The following is a 24,346-nucleotide window of genomic DNA, read 5'->3' on the forward strand; positions in this document are numbered from 1 at the left end:
GCGCTGATTGATCGAGAGTTTTGTTACTTTTCAATTGGTCCATTTGAAATACTGACGCTTCTTCAAAGTTTACCGCAGTTGCGATGGTGGTGTAATGGTCAGCATAGTTGCCTTCCAAGCAGTTGATCCGGGTTCGATTCCCGGCCATCGCACATTTTTTTTTTTTTTTTTTCACTGAGAAATATTTTTTTAATTATTTATATTATTTCTTCTCAAAAAAAATTATTATTTTCTTTTTTTTGGAAGTGAAAATAAAGTCAGCCGACATTTCAAAATTTTTAGTCATTTTTTGTAGAAAAAATTTCAATTAAACAATTAAAAAAAAAATGTTACATGTAAAAAACTTGATAAACTGTAAGTGCAGTTTTTTATAAATATCTTTTTAGTTGTAATTCAATTAATAAATTAATAAATTATTTTTAATAATTGTTTGAATATTTCCCGTTATTTTTAAATGTCTCTATTAGTTGCGCGCGATTGTGACAGTAGCGCAGTCTATAACTGCGGAAAGAAAACTTTATTTTCGTGACACTGAAGTTAACGGATATTAAAAATTTTTTTACAATTTAATATTATTAAAAAAAATATAATAAAAAAATTACACGTGTAAAAATAAAAAAAAATTATCAGTTGAAATTTTTCAAAGAATTTTTTTTATTGTAATTATGTTACAAAAATTTTAAAAATTGACAGCTGACAACTAACTTCAGTATCATTTTTTTTATAATTTTATGTTGGTGATGTTTACATTTTTTATATTGCCCGAATAATATAAAATCTTGGTATTATAAAATTTATAACTTAAACTCATGATTTTTTAAATAAAAATTGTAATTATTCATTTTTAGTCTCTATTTTTATAATTACTTAATTACAAAATATTAATATTATTTTATATTAATCATGATGTTAAATAAGTGACTTGTTATTTTTATAGGTTATAAAAGTTAAAAGTAAATATTTTTCTGACACTAAATAAAAGTTACTTTTTAAATAAATAAATATGACATTGAATAATAAGCAATGATGCCTGATACAAACTGTCGATTGTGTTTTAAAAAACTCGATAACAATTATTCAAGTATTTTTGACTGTCAAAATGAAGAATTGTCTTTGGGAGCTAAGATCATGATTTGTTTATCAATTCCGGTATGTAAAAAACAAAAATAAATATTGAAATAAAAAAAATTTAATAAAATTTATATTTTTTAGGTACATAACAGCGACAGTCTGCCAGAAAAAATTTGTATACCTTGCACAGATGAAATAACACGGTTTTATGATTTCAGAAATAAATGTCTAAGTACGTATTATTATTTAATTAAAAAATACAAAGAGAATGATATTAAGGACCCTGTAGATAGTAAAATAAGTTTAAGCTTAACAAAAGACGAAGAAATTCTGGACGAGTATATTATCAACAGCTTAGAGGAGGAACCAGCTGATGATAATGAAAATAATAAAACTAAAAGTGATGATTGTCTAGAAAATTTAGTAAAAGAGAGTTTTGTAACTACGAGTCCAGAAGTTATTAAAACTGGTGAGGAAAAAAATTTAAGTAAAAAATACAAGTGTTATTACTGCGAATTGTTGTTTGATAGTTACCAAGGCGCTGTTGACCATTGCATTGAATGTTTAACGACTAAGAAAAATAAAAAAGGGATTGATGCCTCAAAAGAAGACCAGGATGAAAAAGAGACTGGTTCAGATTATGCTGAAGTAGAGTTTATTGAAGACATAGACTACGATGGTGAAGATAAAAATTATTATGAGGCTGAAGAACGTATTGATGATCCAGACGTAGCTGAGATAGTTGAAAAGGAAGAACCAAAAGATAATTCAGAGAATAAATTTGAAGATGAAGATTCCATATCAAGCGATGAACCTTATCAAGATGAAAGTGAGAATCAAGACCCGAAAGATTATTCGATGAATATTCCCAAAGTAGAATCTAACTCTGCGGTACGACCAAAGAGAAGGTACTGTAAAAAGAAAATTTATCCTGATAATTATCCATGTCCTGAATGCAATAAACCTTTCTCGTCTCGGAGTTTGATGCGACGACACTTTATGGTTCACACTGGAGAACGTCCTCACAGGTGCGAAACTTGTGGCAGGCGTTTTTCCCAACTGGGAGCTCTGAATTTCCACAAGAAGCTCCACGAGGATCCGCCGTATCGCTGTGATCGCTGCAGCAAGCCCTTTATGAGGCCCAGCGACTTGGAAAAGCACCTAAGGACTCACACTGGAGAAAAACCGTACACTTGTCACGTCTGTGGGAAAAATTTCACCCAGCTGGTGGCGGTCCAGCAGCACGAACGGGTCCATACTGGTGACAAGCCTTTCCGGTGCAAGATATGTGGGAAAACTTTCTCGCAAAGCGCCAACAAGTCCAAGCATGAAAAGATCCATCAGAAGGGACTCAAGCCTTTTTTCTGCGACCTGTGTGGGAGAAGTTTTTCGGATAACGAGGAGATGGAAGTCCACAAGACTGGTCATGGCGGAGAAAAAGCTCGCGAGTGCGATTTTTGTGGGATGAAATTCAAAAAATTCTGCGAAGTTATTGACCACGTCAGGCGGTACCATACTTTTGAAAGACCTCACACTTGTGATTTTTGTAAAAAAGCTTTTTATTCGCTGTACAGTCTCAAGCAGCATATTATGACTCACACTGGACAGAAGCCGTTTGCTTGCGCTGAATGTCCCAGTAAATTTACGCAAAAAGGCAATTTACAAAAACACTTTTCTAGAAAACATCCTGGGAAAGTTTTTAAAGACATTTGGAATAATAAGGACAGTGATGGTCTCAATAGTCTTGAAGGATTTGAAGATTACTCAGTAGACAAATCTGATGCTGATCTAAAAATAGAAAATTGATTGTTGGTGATTTTTTAAAAATAATAAAATGTCAATTAATATAAATCAATTTTATTTTTGGCAAAATTTTTTAACAAAAAATTATTTTAGATAATTTTATCAATTTATTATTATAATATTGATTTAATGTTTTTAATAATTAAAAATGGAGAAACAAATCATGATAATAACACAGAAATAGAAACGATTAATTGTTACAAATTTATCCAAGTACTGAATATTTTAAATAGAAAAATTCATTGTGAAAATAAAAATTTTCTTGGTGTGAATGATTTCTGACTGTTGACCAGTCAACATTTTACTTATACTACTTTGTACAGATTGATACTAAATACTAATTATTATATAAATTAGATACTAAGAACATAAATTGTAAAGATTAAGTTATACAAAAATTGTTTACACACTGTACAAAATGAATTAAACTTCACAATTGATTAATCTTAAGCCTTTTAATACTTAATATCAAATTAATAAATGACCTAATAATTAACAATGAAAATTTTATTTACATGATTAACGAATTTAACCACTTATCAACATCCATCTGCTGGCTTAAGTCACTAGAATCAAGCTCGGCTGTAATACTTTCTAAATTATCATTCTGTTTGATAAAACTTTCATCAAAAGAAATATCCGGCAAGTCAAGAATGAAATTATCATGACAACTCTGATTGAGCTTATCCTCAGCCTTAACCCCAAGCTCCCCCGTATCTAATTTATTCTCCGAGACCGAGACATTCTTTGACAGTTCTAAACTATTCCCGTAATTAAAAGGTACCATCGACATATTTACGTTATTTATAATTGGCTTAATTATTTTTTTCAGTACCATCTTTTTCATCGGTACTTTTTTCAATATCCTCATTGAGGTGACTGTCTCAGTGTTCATGACAGTCGGCAAAGACTTTTTCTTGGTACCAGCTCCAGGGAAATTGCTTTTAAATACTAATTTTTTATCACAGCCTTGGATCGAACATGATGTTAGAGTTTTTTCCGGCGAGTCGATGTCGAAAATACTCGGAGAAGGGTTGCCCAACACTTGGATGTCCTTGACAATAGTCGCCGGTGATGCGTACGAGTCCGTGATACCTGGAGTTTTAAAAGCTTTATCAAAATCTAAATTCTCATTAGCGAATTTAGAGTGTTTTAAATTTGTCAAACCTTTGACATCAGTTTTGGCCTCCTGGTTGTCCACGGGCGTCACTGGCGGGGTATAAAGTGACAATTCTGTGGAGATGGGTATGACAGGAAGATTTTTACTTGTTTCCATTATTTCCTTCAGGTCCTCGTCGATTTTAGGAATAAATTTGAATGGCTCGTAACCAAACGGCCATACGCACTAAAAATAATAAAAATTATTTATTATTAATTCAAAAAATGAGCATTTCTGTATTTTTTTTAACAAACAAATTTTTGCCAAAAAATTAGTGTTCAGAAAATTGAATTTTTAATTTCTACATGTCAATTTTTTGCCATAATTTATTTGTTTCAAAAATTCTCATCAAATCGCGGCACATCTCAACATCTACACCCTTTTGGATCTGCAGATCCAAAAGGGCGTATAAAAAATTTTTTTTTCACTCCAACTAAGCTAAAAATGTTTATAACATTTAGATCTGTAAGAAAAGTGAATACAAAATGTTTATTCACTTAATTAAATTTTTTTAGCCAAAATTTATTAATTACAAAAAACTAAAAATTATCAGCTGTCCCTAAATTTCAGTATCAATGTTATTACCTTTTCGTTTTCGCACATCTCAATATCTTCACTCTCATTTAACGGGTAATTAGATAATTTACTGACCAATCCCGTTTTTTGGCATAACGGACACAATCGCTCCATTCTGTAATGTTTAACAATAATAATTAAATTAGTTAATTATTTTATATAAAATATAATATTACGTTATAAAACGTTAACGCCGGCTTGGTTAGGTTTATTAACAATCGACGCTACAATAATACTCACTTTTACCGGTAATTTTTTTTTATTTCAATGTCATTATACACAACAGCGCCGCTAATAATTCACTAATTAAGTGGTCACTGATTGCGATTATAATTTCGGGAGTAACAACAATTAAATTTGTTTTTTAAAAGCCATGTGTCTAGTCGGACTGCCGAGAAAAAAACAACAAACAAAACTGGCTCCATCACTGCAGGCGGGAAAATTAAATTTTATTTTTTAGTATTAAATTCATGAAAATAAAATTACAAAAATTTTGTTTATTAAAATTAATTATTTAAGTGACAATTAACTAAAATTACTTACTAATTTTTATTAAAAATTTTTTAACTTGTAATTTTTTTATTTTATAAAAAAATAAAAAAAAAATTCAAATTTTATGTACAAAAATTTTTAAGAATTTAAGAATTTTTGTAACAAATAAATTATGGCAAAAAAAATTTATAAAAAAAATTGACATCTAGAAATTTAAAAAAACTACAAATGCAATTTTTTAAAAATAATTTTTTGGAGCAAATTTATTTGTTAAAAAAAATAAAAAAATTGTCAAGTGACAGCTCAACTTTAATGTCATAAACTTTGTTTGTTAAAATTAATTATTTAAGTGACAATGAGCTGAAATTACTCAACAGTTTTTATTGAAATAATTTTATAAACATTAAAAGTTCCTAAAACGATCACAAGGTAGCGCTGTAGTGAACGTCATTTCATGAAAACAGGAACTATCGATATGACGTAGAGTGCAATGTATCGCTCTCACTCTCGATCTCGAAACTAAATCGAGCGTGAGGTTTTGTTGCGCGTGTGAACCTGGAGCAGAGTAAATCAAAAGCAAACGGATAGACGAGCTCGTTAGTTTTATTTACAAAATAATTAAAAATGCCGATGAGTGCTGGCCAGTGATATTAAATGTGCGTTGAAAATGTCGAATCCTGGAGGTAGCAGGCGAAACGGGGCTACTAAGATACGTTTGACCAGTAAGTCCATCAGTACCTACATACACTAATTACTTTTTTTTTTTAGAATCAAGACCTAAGGATATATAAAGAGCGAGTGATTATTAAGTGGCAAGCTAATGTTAGTTATACAGTGCCCCGTCTGAGTAGTCTGTGAAAGTTTCAATGTCCTCACTGTACACCATTAAATCTACTCATACACATACTACAATATACAATATACAATATATAATAATATAATAGTACTCGAGCGTTACTATTATCACCACAATTACCTGCCATTTCTATATAATCTATATAATTTATTCTCGTTTATTAACAAAGCCCATTTTATTATCCAGCCTTACCTCTCTATTGGTTGATATTAAATTGGTGACAATTACCACTTTTTATTTCCTCACTGTATTTTTTATTTTACAGATAAACAATGCTAAAAATTAACATATATTTTTATAAATACGTCATCTTCTGCGTTGTTGCTAATTAATAAATTTTAAAAATCATGTACTGTCACATGATGTCCATTTTATTGCATACAAGACTTCTGGATTCTGAAATTTGCAGTAATAATAATTAAATTAACTATTTTTCATCAGTGAGGATGATTATTAGCACTAGACATCACCAGATGACCAGATCACTAGATCCTCATTATTATGTGTGACCCCACCGTGTGAACACTCTCTGGGAGAGCATGGAGGTCATTTTATTTCAACACATGACAGATATGTCGACTACTCACATCAACACAAACATCTACGGAGCTAATTTGATCCAATTCTGAGTCTAGTCCACGAGTTCATTAACGTCTGATTCATTTAATGTCCACCCGCCTGCAGCCTGCAGGCCACACCACGCCACCTCGTTAATTCAGCTTTTTATTCCTTTTATTTAATAATTCATTTTAAACAGCCTAAATAAGTAAAATTTACTTTCAATGAATCTGCATAACGCGTATTCATTTTATAATTTAAATAATTAACTTAATTATTTTGTTTTTCAGTTTTATGCGCCCGCAACTTAGCGAGAAAAGATTTATTTCGTAAGCGTTTGTTAAAAATTATTATTATTGTTTTGTTTTTTATTGTTTGTTATTTATAATTAATAAAATATGCATTAAAGGCCTTCCTGATCCGTTCGCCAAGGTTACTGTTGATGGATCCGGTCAATGTCACAGTACGGACACCTGCAAAGCCACCCTAGACCCCAAATGGAATCAACATTACGATCTGTGAGTCTTGATATTTTTTATTGAGTTATTTTTTACACGCAGCGACAGTAACGGTTACTTAATTAATGCTAATATAATTCAATTGCAGATATATCGGGAAGAATGACGGTATCACTATCACCGTATGGAATCATAGAAAAATTCATAAGAAGCAGGGTGGTGGATTTTTAGGATGTGTTAGAATTTTGTCAAATACTATTCAAAGGCTCAAAGACACCGGATGCAAGTTTATTTATTATTTTATTTTCACTTTCTCTTTACTCTATTTCAATTGTAATCGGTCATTAATTTTTACTAATTAGCCTTTGCAAATTATATTTTAGTTATTTTAAAAATAATAACTTTCAAATTTATTCTATTATCCATTCAGAAGAATTAAAAATATTTTATTTCAAGATTTTACACTCTGATTAGATAATTTAAATTGAGAAACTAATTTTTTTTTTTACTAATTATTTAGTCATAGTTCAACCGTGACTCATTTAAATTTGTGTCAAACATTTCCGTTTTTTTTTTTGTGGGAAATTTTTTTATCTTTGGACAGTCAGTAATATATTAAACATTACAGTATTTGCTTATAGGATAAATTTTTTGATATTTTATGACCGATGATTCCAATTATAAGTAAATAGATAAGTGAAATTCATATATATATATATATATATATATATATATATATATATATATATATATATATATATATATATAAAAATTCATATTTATTTATTTATGTTTGGATATAGATCAACGTCTGGATCTTTGTAGAGCACACACTGATGACACAGACGTAATTAAAGGTCAGATAGTGGTATCTTTATTGTCTCGAGACGGTCATAATGGAGCTGTGAGTAATACCGTGGGCCACAACGCAGTAGTTGACGTCCTCGGTGATTTGAGTTGTCCAAATGATTTGCCTGATGGATGGGAAGAGAGAAGAACTGAAAGCGGTAGACTTTACTATGTTAATCATTACACAAGAACCACTCAATGGATCCGTCCTAACTCACGGTATTTATTTTTAACAATAACAATAAAGTGACACAATAACTCATATGAATAAACATTAATCCTTTATCTCTAATTTTTATTATTTACTCTATTGTTTAATGTTTATCATCGACATCAGGCACTGCTGTTATATCTAGTTATCTAACAATAATATTATTGCTTCAGACCTAATGCAATAATACCAACGACGCCGGAACCCCCTGCGTTGCCAAATTCTGAGCCGACGTCACCCAGCAGCAGCGGCTCGCCGTCTAATGTCCAATCCGACAGCCCACCTCACAACCACCGTAATCAGGAGGTCTGGAATGACGGAACTCCCAGCAGAACTCCTAGTCGTGACAGTTCGACACAAAATACCCCTAGGAATACTCCAACTCAAAATCAAAATCAGAACGCTAGAAATCAGACACCGCCTTCCGCTGGTCGGGATAGACGAACGTCCAGGAACAACGATGAAAATGCTAATGCTAATAATAATGGTAGAGTTGAAAGAAATCAAAATCAAAGTCAACCACGACGACCCAGTCGTCCTCACAGAATTCGCAATGGCGAAAGGAGAAATGAACAACCTACGGATCTTCCTCGTGGTTATGGTATATTATTTGTTTTATTATAATTTATAATTAATTATTAAAGTAAAAAAAAAAAAAAAAAAAAAAAATACTCTACCACTGAGTTATACCCCAAAATTTAAAAATAGACTTGAAATTATATTTTCAACTTACAAGGTAATTAATTATTATTTAACAAAGTAAAATATTAATGTTAAAATGTCTTAGTAGACTATTACAGATTACAAGCAGTTAATATTCTTAGTGATGTAGTGAGCGTGTTAAATTAATGATCCTTATTCTTATTTTAATTCTTGTTATTCTTACTATCACCTTTATTTAAATCAGAATAATATGGATATGTTGTGTCCCCAGAAATGCGTCAAACACAGCAGGGACAAGTTTATTTCTACCATGTGCCAAGTGGCGCGTCAACGTGGCACGATCCGCGAATTCCGAGGGATTTGCCGGCTAATGAGTTAGCAACAGAATTGGGTCCATTACCGAGTGGCTGGGAGATGCGACAAACGCCCAGTGGTCGGGTTTACTATGTTGATCACAATAACAGGACGACGCAGTTCACAGACCCTAGATTGTCAGCTCAGATCATCAACAGCTTGCTAAAGAAACACACCAACAGTAATGGAGGAAGTGCTGTAAACAGCGGCAGCAATCCATCTGGAAATACCAGCAACGCAATTGTCACGCCAAGAACAAATGACGTCGGGACTGAGTCAACTGCTTCGACTACAACCACGACAACTACCACAAATACTAACACCACACCGTCTGCTGTAAGTGTTGCGAATACAACAAATACTAATCAGCAAATACAAATACAAAGTAACCGTACGATATGTAATTCAACTAATAATAATTCATTTACGGTTGAAAACACACCGCTGAATATTATTCCACAGACTATTTCGGATCTACCTAAAGAGCTTATGGAGAGTGAATTATTGCCCAAGTATAAACGTGACCTTGTTGCTAAATTAAAATGTCTTAGGGCTGAATTAAATGCTCTTCAGCCGCAGAGTGGTCACTGTCGCCTTGAAGTATCGAGAAATGAAATATTTGAAGAGTCATACAGGATAATTATGAAAATGAGGCCTAAGGACATGCGAAAGAGATTGATGGTTAAATTTCGCGGTGAAGAGGGTCTTGATTACGGTGGAGTTGCTCGTGAATGGCTCTATTTATTGTCCCATGAGATGCTAAATCCTCAGTACGGGTTATTTCAGTACTCCAGAGATGACAATTACACGCTTCAAATAAATCCTGACTCGGGAATAAATCCGGAACATCTTTCGTACTTCCACTTCGCGGGCAGGATTATTGGAATTGCTGTTTTTCACGGCCATCATATTGACGGTGGCTTCACGATGCCCTTCTACAAGATGCTGCTTAACAAGGGAATCACTCTGAGCGACATCGAGGGCGTCGATCCGGAGCTACATCGCAGTCTCACCTGGATGCTGGAGAACAGCATTGATGGAGTGCTAGACGCTAGTTTTTCTGTTGAACACAGCAGCTTTGGCGTGCTGAGGAACCACGAGCTCAAACCCGGCGGTAAAGATATCACTGTGACTGAAGAAAACAAACGGGAGTACGTGAGGCTGTATGTTAATTATCGGTTTATGAGAGGAATCGAACAGCAATTTTTGGCTCTGCAAAAAGGCTTTCATGAACTGATACCTCCGCAACTGCTGAGGCCTTTTGATGAAAGAGAGTTGGAGCTGGTGATAGGCGGGCTTGGTAGTATTGATATTAATGATTGGAAAATGAACACGAGACTGAAACATTGCAATCCGGATACTCCGGTTGTTAAATGGTTCTGGCAAATTGTTGAGTCTTATGGCGAAGAAATGCGCGCTAGGCTATTACAATTTGTTACGGGAAGTTCTCGGGTACCTTTACAAGGATTCAAAGCTTTACAAGGTATTTTATTTTATTTTATTTATTTATTTAAAAATTTTTTTTATTTTATTTGTAATTCTTTTATTAAAATTAATTTAGCAGATATTTGATAATTTCAAAAATATTTTTTACGAATAAATTATTGCAAAAAAAAATTAAAAATCCAATTTTTTAAACCAAATTTTTTTGTTAAATAAAATAAAAAAATTATCAACTGACGGCTAATTTTAATCTCATTTAATTAAATTTTAATATAAATTATTCAACAGGATCAACTGGTGCAGCTGGACCACGTCTATTTACAATTCACGCAGTAGACGCTCCTAGTGAAAATTTACCAAAAGCTCACACGTGTTTCAATAGAATAGATATACCACAAAGTTATCCATCCTACCAAAAAATGCTCGACAAGCTTACGCAAGCCGTCGAAGAAACATGCGGGTTTGCGGTTGAATAAAATTGGTAAGTTGCTCAACTGACGAAAATTGTTAAGTAACAAATAAATACCCGGCACAAAGACTTATGTAAATGATCAGGTGTTGAAAAGTTAATAATAATAATTGTCTGTCATAGGTTACTCTCAAGGCTGAAGTATCTGGATAAATAATAAAAAAATAAAATATAATAAACAGAGGACTCAAGCTGTTAAATGTTCGATACTAAATACATAAAATTGTATTTTCGTGGTGATATTCGTATATATAAATATTTATAGATCGGCCTAGTTTTAATAAAACTATTAATCATTCTGAATAATTATCAGGATTGATTGCCGTGACTCTGCGCAGTAATTACTGTCAATTATTATCATATCATTCAGAGTTTTAATTATTATTAAATGGATCCGGCCAGTCGCTGCGAGACTATTTTTTTAGGGCTTAAAGAAAACTAAATTATAGTGTTTATATATTTAAAAAAAAAAAAAATAATGTGAAAAATAATAATGAGAACAAAGCATATCAATGTAAGAATGTAAATTATTTAAATTTTATTTATTGCCAGGGATATTGTGAGATTTTATTTAGTGACTAAAATTATATAAATTGTGTTGAAGCCCTTGTGATTAAATTTATTGAATGATATGACAAGATATTTGTATATTTGAGGGATTAATTATCGATAATTAGTCGAGTGAAATTTTTTTTTTTATTATTTAAATTGTCAACTTGAGGTAAATTTATTCGTTTTACCCTTATCTGTTTTCGCGAATGCGACTTTATAAGTAAACGCGTGCAATACAAGGGTATAATTAGAAAGATGTAAATAGTTTATTAAAACAGGACTGTTGTTGAGAGGTTCTATAAAATTTAGATGAAATATATATAAATTATAAATATAAATATAATTATTGTAGTTATGAAAAAATTTTTTTCAATCGAAAAAAAATTGAACAATCGGTGAAAATTTTAAAATATTAGAAGAAAGTATAAGTAGCCTTAATTTTAAACAAATAGAGTAATAGTTAATAATAAAAAAAAAATCTGGCTCAAAAATTAAATTTCTATAATTTTTCACGATAAATTTAAGTCTAGAAAATTAAATAAAAAATTTAGAGCCGATAGAAGAAATAGAGACAGTAGTCATGACAATTGATAACTAATTAAAGGTCATTTTAAATAATTAATATTTTATTTATAAATGTAGAAATTTTTTACCTTCTCCACTTGCATTAGCATGACCAATTGTAATTAATATCGATAATAATAATTATAATATTATTTATGTAATTTAATAATTAATCACTTAAACGGGAAAAAAAAAAAAAAAAATAGACAATTCAAGGGCGTTTAGATATCGACAGTGCCTTTTTAACATAACTTTTAATAAAACCGGCATTAGAAAAAAAAAATAAAATAATTAAACGTACAGGTTTATCTTATCAAATTGTTAAATCGCAATTAACATTTATCGTAAAATTTATTTCTAAAATAATATCAGTCGATTGCCGAAATTAATAAATTAAAAGAATTGGCAGCAGTTGGTGGTATTGTTTATTAAATAAAAAAAACTTTCTAAACAAGAGAAAGTCTTTATTACTTAAATGAAATTAAAGTTAAAGATGTAATAGTTAAAAATAAAATTGACTGCCTCCCTTGAAGCTCATAATTAATTAATTAAATTAAATGGCGCTAAGTTTATACGCACACTTGAAACACCAGCAAATTATCGTTTAGTTTTCTCTTATGCACAGTAGATGTTAGATCTACTGTATAAATAATTGTAACTATTGTTATTCTATTTACCTATTATGATTATTTTTATAATATTAATAATAATAATAACTAATCATTTATGATTATTATTCATATCAGAACAAAATTTTTGAAAATATTTCCCGTTATGATCTTAAAAACTTTCACAAAGTCGATTAAAGCAACAATTATTAATAATTAACATTGATAATTGTAAAAAAAAAATTTTTAATAATAATTATTTGTACATATCACTCTTAATCATTTTCTCGCTGTTCATTTTTTGTATTTTGGATCAAATGTATATTTTAATAAAATATCCAAAGTTACGAAAACATTGACAAATAATTTGTTCTCTTTTTTTTTAATCCTTATATTTTTATAATTTTTATTTTGATCAATTTATTTCTAAAAAATTACACACAGGTATTTTAATAAAAAAATTTTTTTTTCAGGATTTTAATTAAATGTATTTTAAGGAAATAAAACATGATTCACTTTTCTTCACATTTAACATAACACCAGTGTATATTGCGTCGCAATTTATCATATTTGATACATAATATTACAATGGTGCATAATAAAATTCTATACATATTTTTTTTCATTCTATCTAAGGGTAAATCATATCAATTTTTATCAATATTTTTTTTTTTTCTTCATTTCCATCACCCTGTTTCTCTTCAAGCCGAAGCGCAACTCGGATAAAAATAAAAAACATATTTCATCATAATATAAAATAAAACGCTTCGCCTTGCAAAGAACTAATAGTTTAAATAAAAATTTGATTTTCCTTTCAACCATTCTATTCATTTAATCTAATTAATATTCCAAACGAAATACTAAAATAATAAAATTATTTAATTAAGCACAAATTGACATCTAAAAGCAATAAATGATATTAAATTTTAAGTTTAACATACAAACATTTACACTATTTTTTTTATAATTTTATTTTTTTGTTACACTAATACAAGATTTTATTGTGTGCTTGTGTATTTCCAGGTGACGGACAATATTTTAATATTTATTTTCATTCGTTAACATAAAACGCTGTTGCGTGACTGGATTCATTTCTTCTCTACTTTTTCTTTATCATTATCATTGTTATTATTAATATAATTTTTTCGCCAACATTAAAGATGAATTTTATCTCGACAATCCTTAAATTTGCATAATATATACCGCATAAATATATATACAAATACATATATATACACAGCGTATATCAGCAGCCTGCGCTTTAACATTTCTTCGCTTAGACATTTTTCAACCTCTTATAATGGCGCTTTATTATTATTATTATTTTTAACTTTATAATAAAGTATCATTAATATATACTTATTTATAATAATAATAATAATAATAATAATTATTATTATTATTATTATTATTATTCAAAAAAAAATTTATTTTTTCGTTTTATGTCATTATTATTTGGTTAATTGGATAGTACATGATACCTTTATATTGCTCACACTAATTATTAATATTAATTATAATAATTCATATGAATCTACAGACTCTACATGGGTAATTCAGGCCCCTTGAAAAAATCACACTTAATTTAGATTTAATAAATCTTTTTTCTGTGATTACACTATTATTTTTATTATAATTATTATTATTAATAAAATAATAATTGTGTAACTGTATCGTGTGTAAGCGTGAGCTAATTAACATTTATATTTATAATAATATATTTATTTATTTATTTGTTTAAATTTATACTTTATAATAATCTTAATTAATTCTGATCTACTTTAATTATGATACATAATTGCGACGTTCTTATGCCCGACATGTAAACTAAAGCTTCTTTTACTTTTTGATCACACTTTAGTTTTTCAAAAATCCAGGAGCTAGCCCTTGATTTTAAAATTACGATGTCGTGGTATCAAACCAAAAAAATACTTATATTTATTTATTTATAATATATATATATATATATTTTTTTTTTTTTATATTTATATAGTTCAATCTTTACGTCCTAGTATAAAATTCATGACCCCACTAGTGTTTGCCAGTAAAGCGCTAAAAAATAATAAACAATAAAATAAAGCAAATATTTAGAGTTAATTTAATAAATTAACTTTCCACCTCTATGTTATGTTATACATAAACTTTATAAATTCTGAGTGATTCTTCGATGACTCGATAGAACTAGCTTCAGTACACAAAGCAGCCGAATAATATTGCACTTGGACGTAATAACAGCTAAAATCACTTAGATGAGACCTTTTTTTAGCGTCTAATTTAATAGATGGTTACACTTTATCTACATATATATATATATATATATATATATATATATATATATATATATATATATATATATATATATATATATATATATATATATATATATATATATATAAAACTACTTCAACAAGATAAAAAATAGAGAAATTAAGGAGACAAATTACTTTACTTTTCTATGAAAAATAAAGATAAAAGTACTCTAATTATTGTAATAATAATAACTAATAAAACATTTAACCGCTAAATTTACAATCATTATAATTATTGATTAGAAAAATGGTTAAAGTGTGTTAACTTAATTTTTTTTTTAATTGTAACAATTAAACGCGATAATTAGCCGTCACAAACACTTTTTAAATTTTAATTGATTACACAAAAACGATAACTATTTAATTAACAGACATATTTAATATTTATCAACTGATGTGCTGATAAATCATAAAATTATTAACAAATTTTTCGAGAGAATAATCACTGTTAATATTTGCATTATCATTATTATCATTATTATTATTATTATTATTATTATTATTATTATTATTATTATTATTATTATTATTATTATTATTATTAGTATTAGTAGTACTAGTAGTAGTAGTAGTAGTATTATCATTATTCTCTGTTAAATTCGTCATGGCTAATCCGATTGGCTTATCATTAATCGCCGTTTGGTCCATTCAATAAGAAGTAAGCACACCCGGCGGAGTAGGAACAACAACGGTGTGTTGTGGAACGACTGGAGGCGCGGGTGGAGCGAGAGGATGGCCGACGAGAACAGCCGCGGCTGTAGGAATCGGTAAAACCCCGGGCTGTGGGATCGCTGACGGCGTGGTGACTTGGGTCGGCGGACCCTCGGCAGCGTGCTTCCGCAAGTGTCTGAGCATGTTGCCTTTCTCAACGAAAGTCTTCCCGCAATCGGGACAGCTGTGGGGTCGCTCATCCGAGTGAGAGCGTCGGTGAGACACCAAGTGGCCCTTGCACATAAAATCTTTCGGACAAAGATCGCAGCGGAAGGGCCGCTCGGCATTGCTGCCTTTGTTGTGTGAACGCATGTGGAAGAGCAGGTTGCCTTTCAAAGGGAAGCTTTTACCGCATTCGGTACAAACGAATGGCCTTTCGCCGGTATGACAACGCATGTGATTTACCAAATGCTCCTAAAAATTTAATTTTTTATTTATAAAATTATTTGATAAAAATTTTTTATTAAATTTATTTTTTTTTTTTTTTTACCTTTCGGGTAAAGGGCTTAGAGCAGACATTGCAGCAATGAGATGAATCTCCAGTATGTTGTCGTAAATGATTATTCAGATGTTCTTTTCTCGTAAATGTTCTCTGGCAAAATTCGCATCTGTGCGGAGACTCACCGGTGTGGATTCTGACGTGATTCGTCAAATGCTCTTTGCGTGTAAATGACTTTGAACAGAAGTGACAACGATGGGGCGACTCGCCTGTATGTTGACGTACGTGATTTGTCAAATGCTCCTTGCGCGTGAAGGATTTCGTGCAATACTGGCACTTGTGCGGTGACTCACCCGTGTGCTGTCTGACGTGATTCACCAGGTGGTCTTTACGTGTGAATGCTTTTGGACAGTACTGACAACGGAATGGAGTTTCACCTGTTAAATATTAATAACATTATTTATTTATTTAATTAATAATTGATTTATTATTATAGAAAAAAATAAAAAAAAAAATTCTTACCAGTATGTTGACGAATATGATTAACAAGATGTTCCTTTCTGGTGAATGATTTAGAGCAGAAGCCACATCTATGAGGAGACTCACCCGTGTGTTGACGTACATGGTTCAATAGATGCTCTTTCCGGGTAAATGTCTTCGAACAAAAGTCACAGCGATGGGGTGTCTCACCCGTGTGCCACATTATGTGGTTCGTGAAGTGCTCCTTTCTTGTGAACGACTTGCCTATTCATTAAAAAAAAATAAAAAATAGATAAATAAATCATTTGCCAACATCATTAAGTAAAACTTAAAAGTTACACGTGGGATAATTCCAAACTATTTTTATTATAGCTACAATGTTCTAATCTTGTAATTTTTTACAATAAAAATATTTTAGTATTTAAAAAAAATATAACATGACAAGTGTTTTATGTTTTACGCTCGGTTGCGTTATACTCAATTGTGCTGAAGATCGATCAGTAAAACTTAATAATTCAATGTGACCCGGATCAAATAACGAAATTATTTATGCTACAGTAACTTCGGAAATTACGGTTTAATTCTAATGGAAATAATTACAGAATTGATAGTTTAAAAAATTAAAAAATTTATTGTATTTATTTATTGAAATAAATAAAATAATAAATTTTACTAACCACTGAGATTAACAAAGTAGTAAGTCATTTGATAGAAAATTAAAAATTTATTTTGAATCAAGATAAAAAAAATTTAATTTAATTTTTTACCAAAAAATAAATTAAATTTTGAATTATTTATAAAACAATAACAAATATTTTGAAGGAAGACGCGGCTAAGTGAGTCGCCAAGACGAAGGCACTTCGATATCTGGGGGTTGATAAAAGACAGAGACTTAGGAGGCAGCGGTGATGATGGTTTGCAATGGAATGCGCGCGACCCGCAAATCCAAGGGGGCGGTTACCCGCGATGCGCGATCAATTCTCGCGGATTTTATTTCAACGCGTCTTTACACCCACTTGTATTGCAATTGAGTGGGTAGGGTGTATTTACGCTGTTGTGTGTTGATATATTTAGCAGCTCCGTGAAATTAAATAATAACAGCACTACCACCACCACCACCACCACCACCATAGGTAACTGTCACGCTACCACTTTCATATTGAATTTCAGAGCGTCTCAAATTAATTTAACGACAAAATAAAAATCTAGATTTATTAAAAATTAATATTTAATAAATAATTAATTAATTGAACCGAATGGAATCATCCTCCAAGATAAATGACTGTTGACAGTTTAATGGAATAAAAGTTCAGATAATATATATTATGTATGAATAATAGATATATTACTCGAGACATAAATATTGATCATAATAGCCTGAGTTTAATTACAGCGTAAAAGGCAATCAAACGACTATTAATAACTCGATAGCAGGCAAAGCCATGACTATAATAAGGATGAAGGCATTATTAATACTTGTAGCAAGACTCACCACAAATTTCACAGCGGAAAGGCGTATCATTGGTGTGAGAACGCATGTGATTTGCCAAGTGCTCTTTGCGCGTGTACTTTTTCCCGCAAACCTGGCAATGATGAGGTGTCTCGCCAGTGTGCCACATTACGTGGTTCATAAAATGTTCTTTGCGGGTGAAGCTCTTCTTACAGATGTCACAGCGATGAGGCGTTTCGCCAGTATGTTTTCTCACATGGTTCACCATGTGTTCCTTGCGTGTGAAAGTTTTCGCGCAGTATTGACATCTACCGTAATTAATTAATTAAATTACCTCCGTTGTACTGCTTATTAATTAATTAAAGCAAGAGATAAAAAATAAAAAATACCTGTAAGGTGTTTCACCAGTATGACAACGGGTGTGATTATCCAGATGCTCTTTCCTAGCAAAGCTCTTTCCGCAAACAGTACAATTGTAGGGTTTATCAGTAGCGTGGCGTTTCATATGGCGTTCGAGAGACGGCGCGTTCGCAAATACGTGAAAGCAAACGGCACAAGTAAACATAGAGCCTCCAAGATGACACTTGCCGTGACGAGTCAAGTCGTTTGCGTTTGAAAATGCTTTACCACAAACTTGACACGTGAACGGCTTTCTTTCGGTATGGTAACGACGATGAACTATCAGCTGATAGCGAAATTGGAAGATCTTCCCGCAGACCTCGCATGCGTGACTGCCCACGGAGACTGGGGAGGCGCTAGGTCCAGGTGTTGCCTCCCCATCGCTCTTGGTAATGTCAAATTTATTCAATTGCACTTGTTGTGCCAGCGTTGTACCATTCTGGATAGTGGTAACAGTTTGTGTCGGCACTGTACCGCCGACTAAAGTTGTTCCGGCTGCTATTTCACTCTGAAGCTTACCGAACACTTCGTGATAGGCCAGCAATTGATTAATATCTTCGACATTAACCTGCGCAACATAGTCATTTTTTAATAAAAATTTTTAATATAAGATTTAAGACCCAGTTATTGATTTGCAATTTTATTTTAATTAAAAAAAAAAAAAAAAAAAAAAAAGTAATAAATTAATAAATATAATTTTTAAACTATAAAATTTAAGATAATTGATTTTTTGAGAAAATTTTATTTTTCTAATTGGAATAAAATTGCAAGTGAAAAAAAAAAAAGATACTTCATTGGCCATAATATAAATTACCTTGTACATATTTTGTACCATCTCAACATTAAGAGTTTTAGCAAGGTCTTGCTCATTACCCGCACTTATTTTGACTAATGATCCATCTGCCGTTCTAACATCCATCATATGGCTTCCAGCTTTTAAATCTGGTACTTGAAACCTTGAAATAAATAAATTAGCATCATAAAATTGCTGCTCGGTACTTGATATTCATACTCATATCTCAGATTAAAAAATATTTACTGTGTCATATTAAGTTGTCGCAATTCTTTTTCCTTCTCTGATTTCTCCGCATTATTTTGATTACCGCTATCCGTCCCAGGATTCCCACTGATGTTCACTCCAATCTGTTGCTGCTGTTGCTGCTGCTGTTGCTGTTGTTGTTGTTGCTGCTGCTGCTGTTGCTGTTGTTGCTGCTGCTGCATCATACTCTGTTGTAAGTCTTGCGGTTGCTGAAGTTGAAGATCACATTGTACCTGACAGTGTACTTGGCTATCGCTGCAACGCTCGGTGGTACAACTGCCACCCTCATCCTTGATTTTGTCATCACGCTGGGCCGATTGATTCTGTGAGTTCTGTCCAGCGTTGGCCTGGTGATTCTGCATTTGATGATGGGACTGCTGCTGCTGGGACTGATGCAACTGTTGTTGCTGCTGGGATTGCATTTGCTGTTGCATCTGGGCGTGAGCGACTTGGAGGTGACTCGGGATGTGCGAACCGTCTAGGTTGAGACCAGGAAGAGAGACTGGAATCTAAAAAGTCATTTTTTAATTAATAATTATTCACTACTTCAAAATGAGCCGGTAGCGAGTTAATTATTCAGTTAGCTGAGCGCTATAGTACCGGTGTTAGCATTTTTAGCAAAGATTATTATTGTTTTAATTTAAATAAAATACTCTGACCGTAATTAGCGGCATTTAGAGTAAGTGTTAAATTTTAATCATTTTCTGATGAGTTCACAGTAAGCCTTTGTATTAAATTTTTTTCTCAAATCTTGTAACTCAATAAAACTTCCTTAATAGGTCCAAATATCACTTAAAATCTTTGTTTATAACTTAATATGCTCAGATTTAATTTTTGGATTAAAATTAGTTCCGAAAAATCCGACAGGTGGCGCATAGTCGCTAAAAATTTCTCGCTTCTATAAAGTTCACATCAAAGAATATAATTATGAAATAAAAATTTTTTTCAGGCTTCTTTAAGAAGTTTATCTGTTAATAATTTTGAAGTTTGATTAATTTTTTCCAAATAAAACACAATAACTGTTAATTAGTCAAAAGCATTGAGATTTTTAATATTTTACAATAAGATACTATGTTGATTTAAAATATGTGTATGAAACAAATGCTAAATCTAACACTGAAATGGTACAAAGAATTATTTATTTATTTAAATGAGGACATACCAAACGTATGTCATACTACGGTTTTCCCGAGATTTTTTTCTACAATTGTTAAGAGTTATTGTTTCACAAATTTGTGTAGTCTAGTCATGCAAATAACAGAGAATCTTTTGTAGTATGACATACGTCCAACAGTAAATTCTACTATTTATTATTAAAAATATATGTCAAAGATCTACATAAATACAAAAATTTATTTACTACTTTAGATGAAATAAAAAGAAACTAACAGTTTGGTGGTGCAAGCAGAACTAGATACTAATGATAAATAAAAAGTAGCGTGCATCTACACCAACAAACCTGGGCGTTAGACTGCAGGGAAGAGTGGTGACCAGGGGCCACTCCAGGTGAGTGATGATGATGAGACGTCTGGTGGTGGGCATTGGTAGCCAGTGCCATTTCCTGAGACAAAGATCCTTCTTTTGCGGCCGGCCCGGTACCGTTTCCAGGAGCAGGACCAGGTCCTACGGCTCCGCTAGCTCCCCTGTGAGCGGAGTTGTGGTGGTGGTGGTACACCGAGACCTGGGGCAGCGATCCAGGAGGAAACAGATTCAGGAGCCAGAACTTTGCCGGAGAGGATAGCGAGGAGGCAGCTAACGCTACAGCTGTACCTACACGCAGGTCCGCTGACGAATGCGGGACTGTACTCCCTACATTCCCGACACTCGTGGCGGCAGCCAAGCCACCCGGATAAGAAGGGCGACTGCTTTGACCCGCGTTTACTTCCTACCAATATACATTCCAACATTTTTACAACATTTAGATGGCATGCAATGCGCATGCAACGGCCAACCTCCAATCAACAAATGCGCAAACTTCCGGATATTATTTAGACTTTTTTTTAGTTTATGTTCAGTTTGTTTGCTCTTTTCTCGCAACTCCTCTACGGATCAACCCACAGAGTTGACATTGCTTGCTGGTACTTGAAAAGCTAGATGATTATTTTATTTCTGGTGATTTTTTAGAGTGCAATTTAACTCAGTAATTGATCACTAGATCAATTAATTAAAAAAAAAAAATCTTAAGCAGTATAAAATTTAATTAACTACACACTGATTACAGAGTGAATAATTATTCAAAGTAGATGACATGTAAAACAGCTACAAAATCATTCACCTCTTGCAAAACATTTATTTTATAAAGTAAGCAGTCAACATCCACAGCAATGAAGAAATTAAACATTGCCTTGGGTATAATTTTAAATACTCAAGTACAAACTAAAACTTTTTCACATCAGGCTAAGTGAAAAAAAAAAAAAAAAAAAAAAAAAGATAAAAAAAAATAAAAGAAATTAATAATTATTGAATAAATAATAATTAATATAAGGAAAACAGCGCATTTGTAGTTTGGGGAAGAGCCTGGTAACGACAAAGTTTATTTTGAGTCCTTACCTCTTGCTGTGCCTGCGTGGTCGCTGGCAATGCATGCTGTTCACTGTTCATCTTTGTTTAATAAAGACCCTGCATAAATCTCTTTTGATACTCGTCATTTTTCATCCTGCAATTAGCAAAACAAAAATAATAAATCAATTAAGCACAGAAAGATAACAATTGTTGTGTTGTGTAACAATACTTATTTAAATAGTAAGTCTAAACAAAATAATAAACCGCAATAAATCATAACATGAGAATGATAAGAATTATTTTTTATTATATTAATTCTTTAAGCAGAGCTATTTAACCTCAAAAGTATCAACACCACTAAATTTTTATTTATACACATATAGATATTTAAAAATTGTTGCGGATAATTGTTCGAGTAATTACAACAACAATTCCAATTATAAATAAATACCGCCTCCAGAATTTGAGAGCGGGAGCGTGAGTCATCAGCAACCAGAAACCGAGCAGTGAACGACGACAAAGACTAAAATTAAACAACAAATTAAATGCGAACTCGCTTTTAATCCAACATGACACTCCCGATAATTTAACAACATCCATAATATATTCATTCAATTACTATGTATATAACTATAATTACAATTTAAATCATAATTATAATTATAATTACAAACACGCACTTTAGGTACACACACAAAACACACACACACACATAGATATACATCCACCAATAAACGAGTTGGTAATATCATATGATATTGTATCGCAAGGACACGCCTGTATTACATCCACCAGGAGTTATTGCTCGCACATATGACGCGTCAATTATCGCGGCTCGTGAAACGAGGACAAGGGGCCAACAAGATGGACGGTTACCACGGGTGTCAGACTAGCCTGCAAATCTCGTGATAAGTGATAAAAAATTAAAGTGTCTGAAAAATAAAACAAATAAAAAACTGTTGACGTTTTTCTTTCTTGGACTAGACGCCGTGCAATGTAGATATATACCGTGAAGTATATATATATATATTTATCTCGATTGTGGATTGTTAAAATTCGTCACTCACGTGGTGCTCGTCGCCGTGGTTAGCGGAGACTCAACTCCCCGTACTCCCGTCTGGTGTCTAGTCGGTCTATACACTCTTCACTCCTGACTCCTACAGCCGCTGGTTCTGGTGGTCGTGCACTGAAACGAATACTAGATGATATTCTGCGAACTCCGAGTGTCGAGTGTGTACACACGTACGAGCTCGACGGCGCGTCCCGACGCAAGAGGGGCAGAGGACGCGTCTAACTCTTTTTATATACATACATACATTCATTTGGTACATACATATATATATATATATAATATCCCCTTCCTTGTTACTCCATTTTACTTTATAATAACATAATAATATGTAGTATGTACTTGACGAGCGATCAATCTCTCCATCTTGCTCAGAATCTGGTCTTGCTCTCGCTCTCGCTCGTCCTTACACTCTTACTCTTACTCTCACTCTTTCAACTCAATACTCTCGACGTCTCACCCGCCTGGGTATCCTACAAAACGTTAATCCAGCACAATAATGGCCACGCAACTGTTGCCCGTCTTCTCAATCACTCTTCGCCTATTATGTTCAAATACATATCTTTTGTTATTATTATTGACATTATACTAGGAATTATAATTACCAAACAAAGTGATGATTTTAACTGCCCAAGGGCTCAAGGCTACCACAGTTTTTATTATTTTAAAGGAGCACACACCAATGAGTTTACTGAAAATACCACTACTGTCATGGCTGTTCCTCGCACTTCCCCGCTGACACTATTGGCCGGTTGCGCAGAGCACACATTGATATCGATAAGCTTTACAGGATATTATAAATAGTTACTGCACTTAAATTTCTTTTTTATTAAGTTTACAGAACAATTGACACAGAAATTTAATTACTTTTAACAATTTTCATGTGGAATTAATTTTATTTGTGTTTTAATTATCGGGACCGGATAGTACGGCGGGAGAAGACGGGCGAGGACTGATGCGCGCGCCGCGGGAAGTTGCGGTTTTGATTCAACTACTTTTAGCGACGCGGGAAAATTTAAATTTAAAAAATAAAATTGTACTAAAAAGTTTAAATAATTTTATACATATATATATATATATATATATATATATATATATATATATATATATATATATATTATATATTTAAAGTGATGTTATCTATTTACAAGAATTTGTACAGTCAGACTCAATAAAGTCTTAATTAATATAAGAGACATAATGTATGTAATTCTGCAATACTATTTTGTTGAAGTTCTTTCAATTCAACCAGTTTTTTTTTT

General features: G+C 32.0%; 4 protein-coding genes and 1 non-coding gene across 13 annotated transcripts; 3 read left to right on the plus strand and 2 right to left on the minus strand.

The window, feature by feature from the left end:
• Positions 1–80: 80 nt before the first annotated feature.
• Trnag-ucc (transfer RNA glycine (anticodon UCC)) lies at positions 81–152 on the plus strand. Its single transcript has one exon. It is a non-coding gene; the product is annotated as a tRNA-Gly (tRNA).
• Positions 153–673: 521 nt separating this feature from the next.
• On the plus strand, positions 674–2,922 carry LOC141531106 (uncharacterized). The gene is made up of 3 exons (XM_074248626.1): positions 674–830; positions 938–1,149; positions 1,213–2,922. Exons 2-3 carry the CDS (start codon positions 1,024–1,026, stop codon positions 2,875–2,877), a joined length of 1,791 nt encoding a protein of 596 aa, XP_074104727.1. The 5' UTR covers positions 674–830; positions 938–1,023; the 3' UTR covers positions 2,878–2,922.
• Positions 2,913–5,009, minus strand: LOC141531114 (uncharacterized). Of its 2 annotated transcripts, none has more exons than XM_074248639.1 (4): positions 4,850–5,009; positions 4,619–4,724; positions 4,042–4,219; positions 2,913–3,969 (listed from the first exon to the last, which is right to left on the minus strand). In XM_074248639.1, the coding sequence occupies exons 2-4, from the start codon at positions 4,721–4,723 to the stop codon at positions 3,386–3,388; spliced, it is 867 nt and encodes a 288-aa protein (XP_074104740.1). In that variant the 5' UTR covers position 4,724; positions 4,850–5,009; the 3' UTR covers positions 2,913–3,385. The 2 variants fall into 2 exon arrangements, with proteins under 2 accessions (XP_074104740.1, XP_074104750.1); XM_074248649.1 differs by having other exon boundaries at positions 4,786–4,998.
• A 608-nt stretch (positions 5,010–5,617) lies between these two features.
• Positions 5,618–14,263, plus strand: Smurf (SMAD specific E3 ubiquitin protein ligase). Of its 2 annotated transcripts, XM_074246563.1 has the most exons (10): positions 5,618–5,823; positions 6,806–6,844; positions 6,925–7,033; positions 7,122–7,255; positions 7,777–8,041; positions 8,207–8,634; positions 8,968–9,386; positions 9,513–10,533; positions 10,782–10,974; positions 11,086–14,263. In XM_074246563.1, exons 1-9 carry the CDS (start codon positions 5,769–5,771, stop codon positions 10,967–10,969), a joined length of 2,658 nt encoding a protein of 885 aa, XP_074102664.1. In that variant the 5' UTR covers positions 5,618–5,768; the 3' UTR covers positions 10,970–10,974; positions 11,086–14,263. The 2 variants fall into 2 exon arrangements, with proteins under 2 accessions (XP_074102664.1, XP_074102656.1); XM_074246555.1 differs by having other exon boundaries at positions 8,968–10,533.
• Positions 14,264–15,518: 1,255 nt separating this feature from the next.
• Positions 15,519–24,127, minus strand: LOC141532566 (uncharacterized). Of its 7 annotated transcripts, none has more exons than XM_074250973.1 (11): positions 23,690–24,127; positions 23,083–23,201; positions 22,064–22,169; positions 20,973–21,398; positions 19,514–20,022; positions 19,289–19,430; positions 18,465–19,042; positions 18,118–18,383; positions 16,668–16,889; positions 16,197–16,582; positions 15,519–16,120 (listed from the first exon to the last, which is right to left on the minus strand). In XM_074250973.1, the coding sequence occupies exons 3-11, from the start codon at positions 22,112–22,114 to the stop codon at positions 15,644–15,646; spliced, it is 3,057 nt and encodes a 1,018-aa protein (XP_074107074.1). In that variant the 5' UTR covers positions 22,115–22,169; positions 23,083–23,201; positions 23,690–24,127; the 3' UTR covers positions 15,519–15,643. The 7 variants fall into 7 exon arrangements, with proteins under 7 accessions (XP_074107074.1, XP_074107084.1, XP_074107065.1 ...); XM_074250983.1 differs by lacking the exon at positions 23,690–24,127 and adding an exon at positions 23,349–23,365; XM_074250964.1 differs by lacking the exon at positions 23,083–23,201.
• Between the last annotated feature and the right edge of the window lie 219 nt (positions 24,128–24,346).

This window comes from Cotesia typhae, unplaced genomic scaffold (assembly GCF_013202065.1).
Source record: "Cotesia typhae breed Kobodo isofemale line unplaced genomic scaffold, CoteBio_Ctyphae contig_119, whole genome shotgun sequence".
Classification (NCBI taxonomy): domain Eukaryota; kingdom Metazoa; phylum Arthropoda; class Insecta; order Hymenoptera; family Braconidae; genus Cotesia; species Cotesia typhae.

What these genes read in the sequence shown, in the direction of transcription:
- LOC141531106 (XM_074248626.1), top strand. Translation starts at nt 1,024, where the DNA reads ATGATGCCTGATACAAACTGTCGATTGTGTTTTAAAAAACTCGATAAC. An exon ending in TGATTTGTTTATCAATTCCG is followed by an intron (nt 1,150 to 1,212) that starts GTATGTAAAAAA and finishes TATATTTTTTAG; the next exon opens with GTACATAACAGCGACAGTCT.
- LOC141531114 (XM_074248639.1), bottom strand. Translation starts at nt 4,723, where the DNA reads ATGGAGCGATTGTGTCCGTTATGCCAAAAAACGGGATTGGTCAGTAAA. An exon ending in AGATGTGCGAAAACGAAAAG is followed by an intron (nt 4,220 to 4,618) that starts GTAATAACATTG and finishes TATTATTTTTAG; the next exon opens with TGCGTATGGCCGTTTGGTTA. An exon ending in GGCCAAAACTGATGTCAAAG is followed by an intron (nt 3,970 to 4,041) that starts GTTTGACAAATT and finishes TTAAAACTCCAG; the next exon opens with GTATCACGGACTCGTACGCA.
- Smurf (XM_074246555.1), top strand. Translation starts at nt 5,769, where the DNA reads ATGTCGAATCCTGGAGGTAGCAGGCGAAACGGGGCTACTAAGATACGT. An exon ending in TACTAAGATACGTTTGACCA is followed by an intron (nt 5,824 to 6,805) that starts GTAAGTCCATCA and finishes TTTGTTTTTCAG; the next exon opens with TTTTATGCGCCCGCAACTTA. An exon ending in TGGAATCAACATTACGATCT is followed by an intron (nt 7,034 to 7,121) that starts GTGAGTCTTGAT and finishes ATTCAATTGCAG; the next exon opens with ATATATCGGGAAGAATGACG.
- LOC141532566 (XM_074250964.1), bottom strand. Translation starts at nt 22,114, where the DNA reads ATGAACAGTGAACAGCATGCATTGCCAGCGACCACGCAGGCACAGCAA. An exon ending in CGACAACTTAATATGACACA is followed by an intron (nt 19,431 to 19,513) that starts GTAAATATTTTT and finishes ATTTATTTCAAG; the next exon opens with GTTTCAAGTACCAGATTTAA. An exon ending in TGGTACAAAATATGTACAAG is followed by an intron (nt 19,043 to 19,288) that starts GTAATTTATATT and finishes TATGTTGCGCAG; the next exon opens with GTTAATGTCGAAGATATTAA.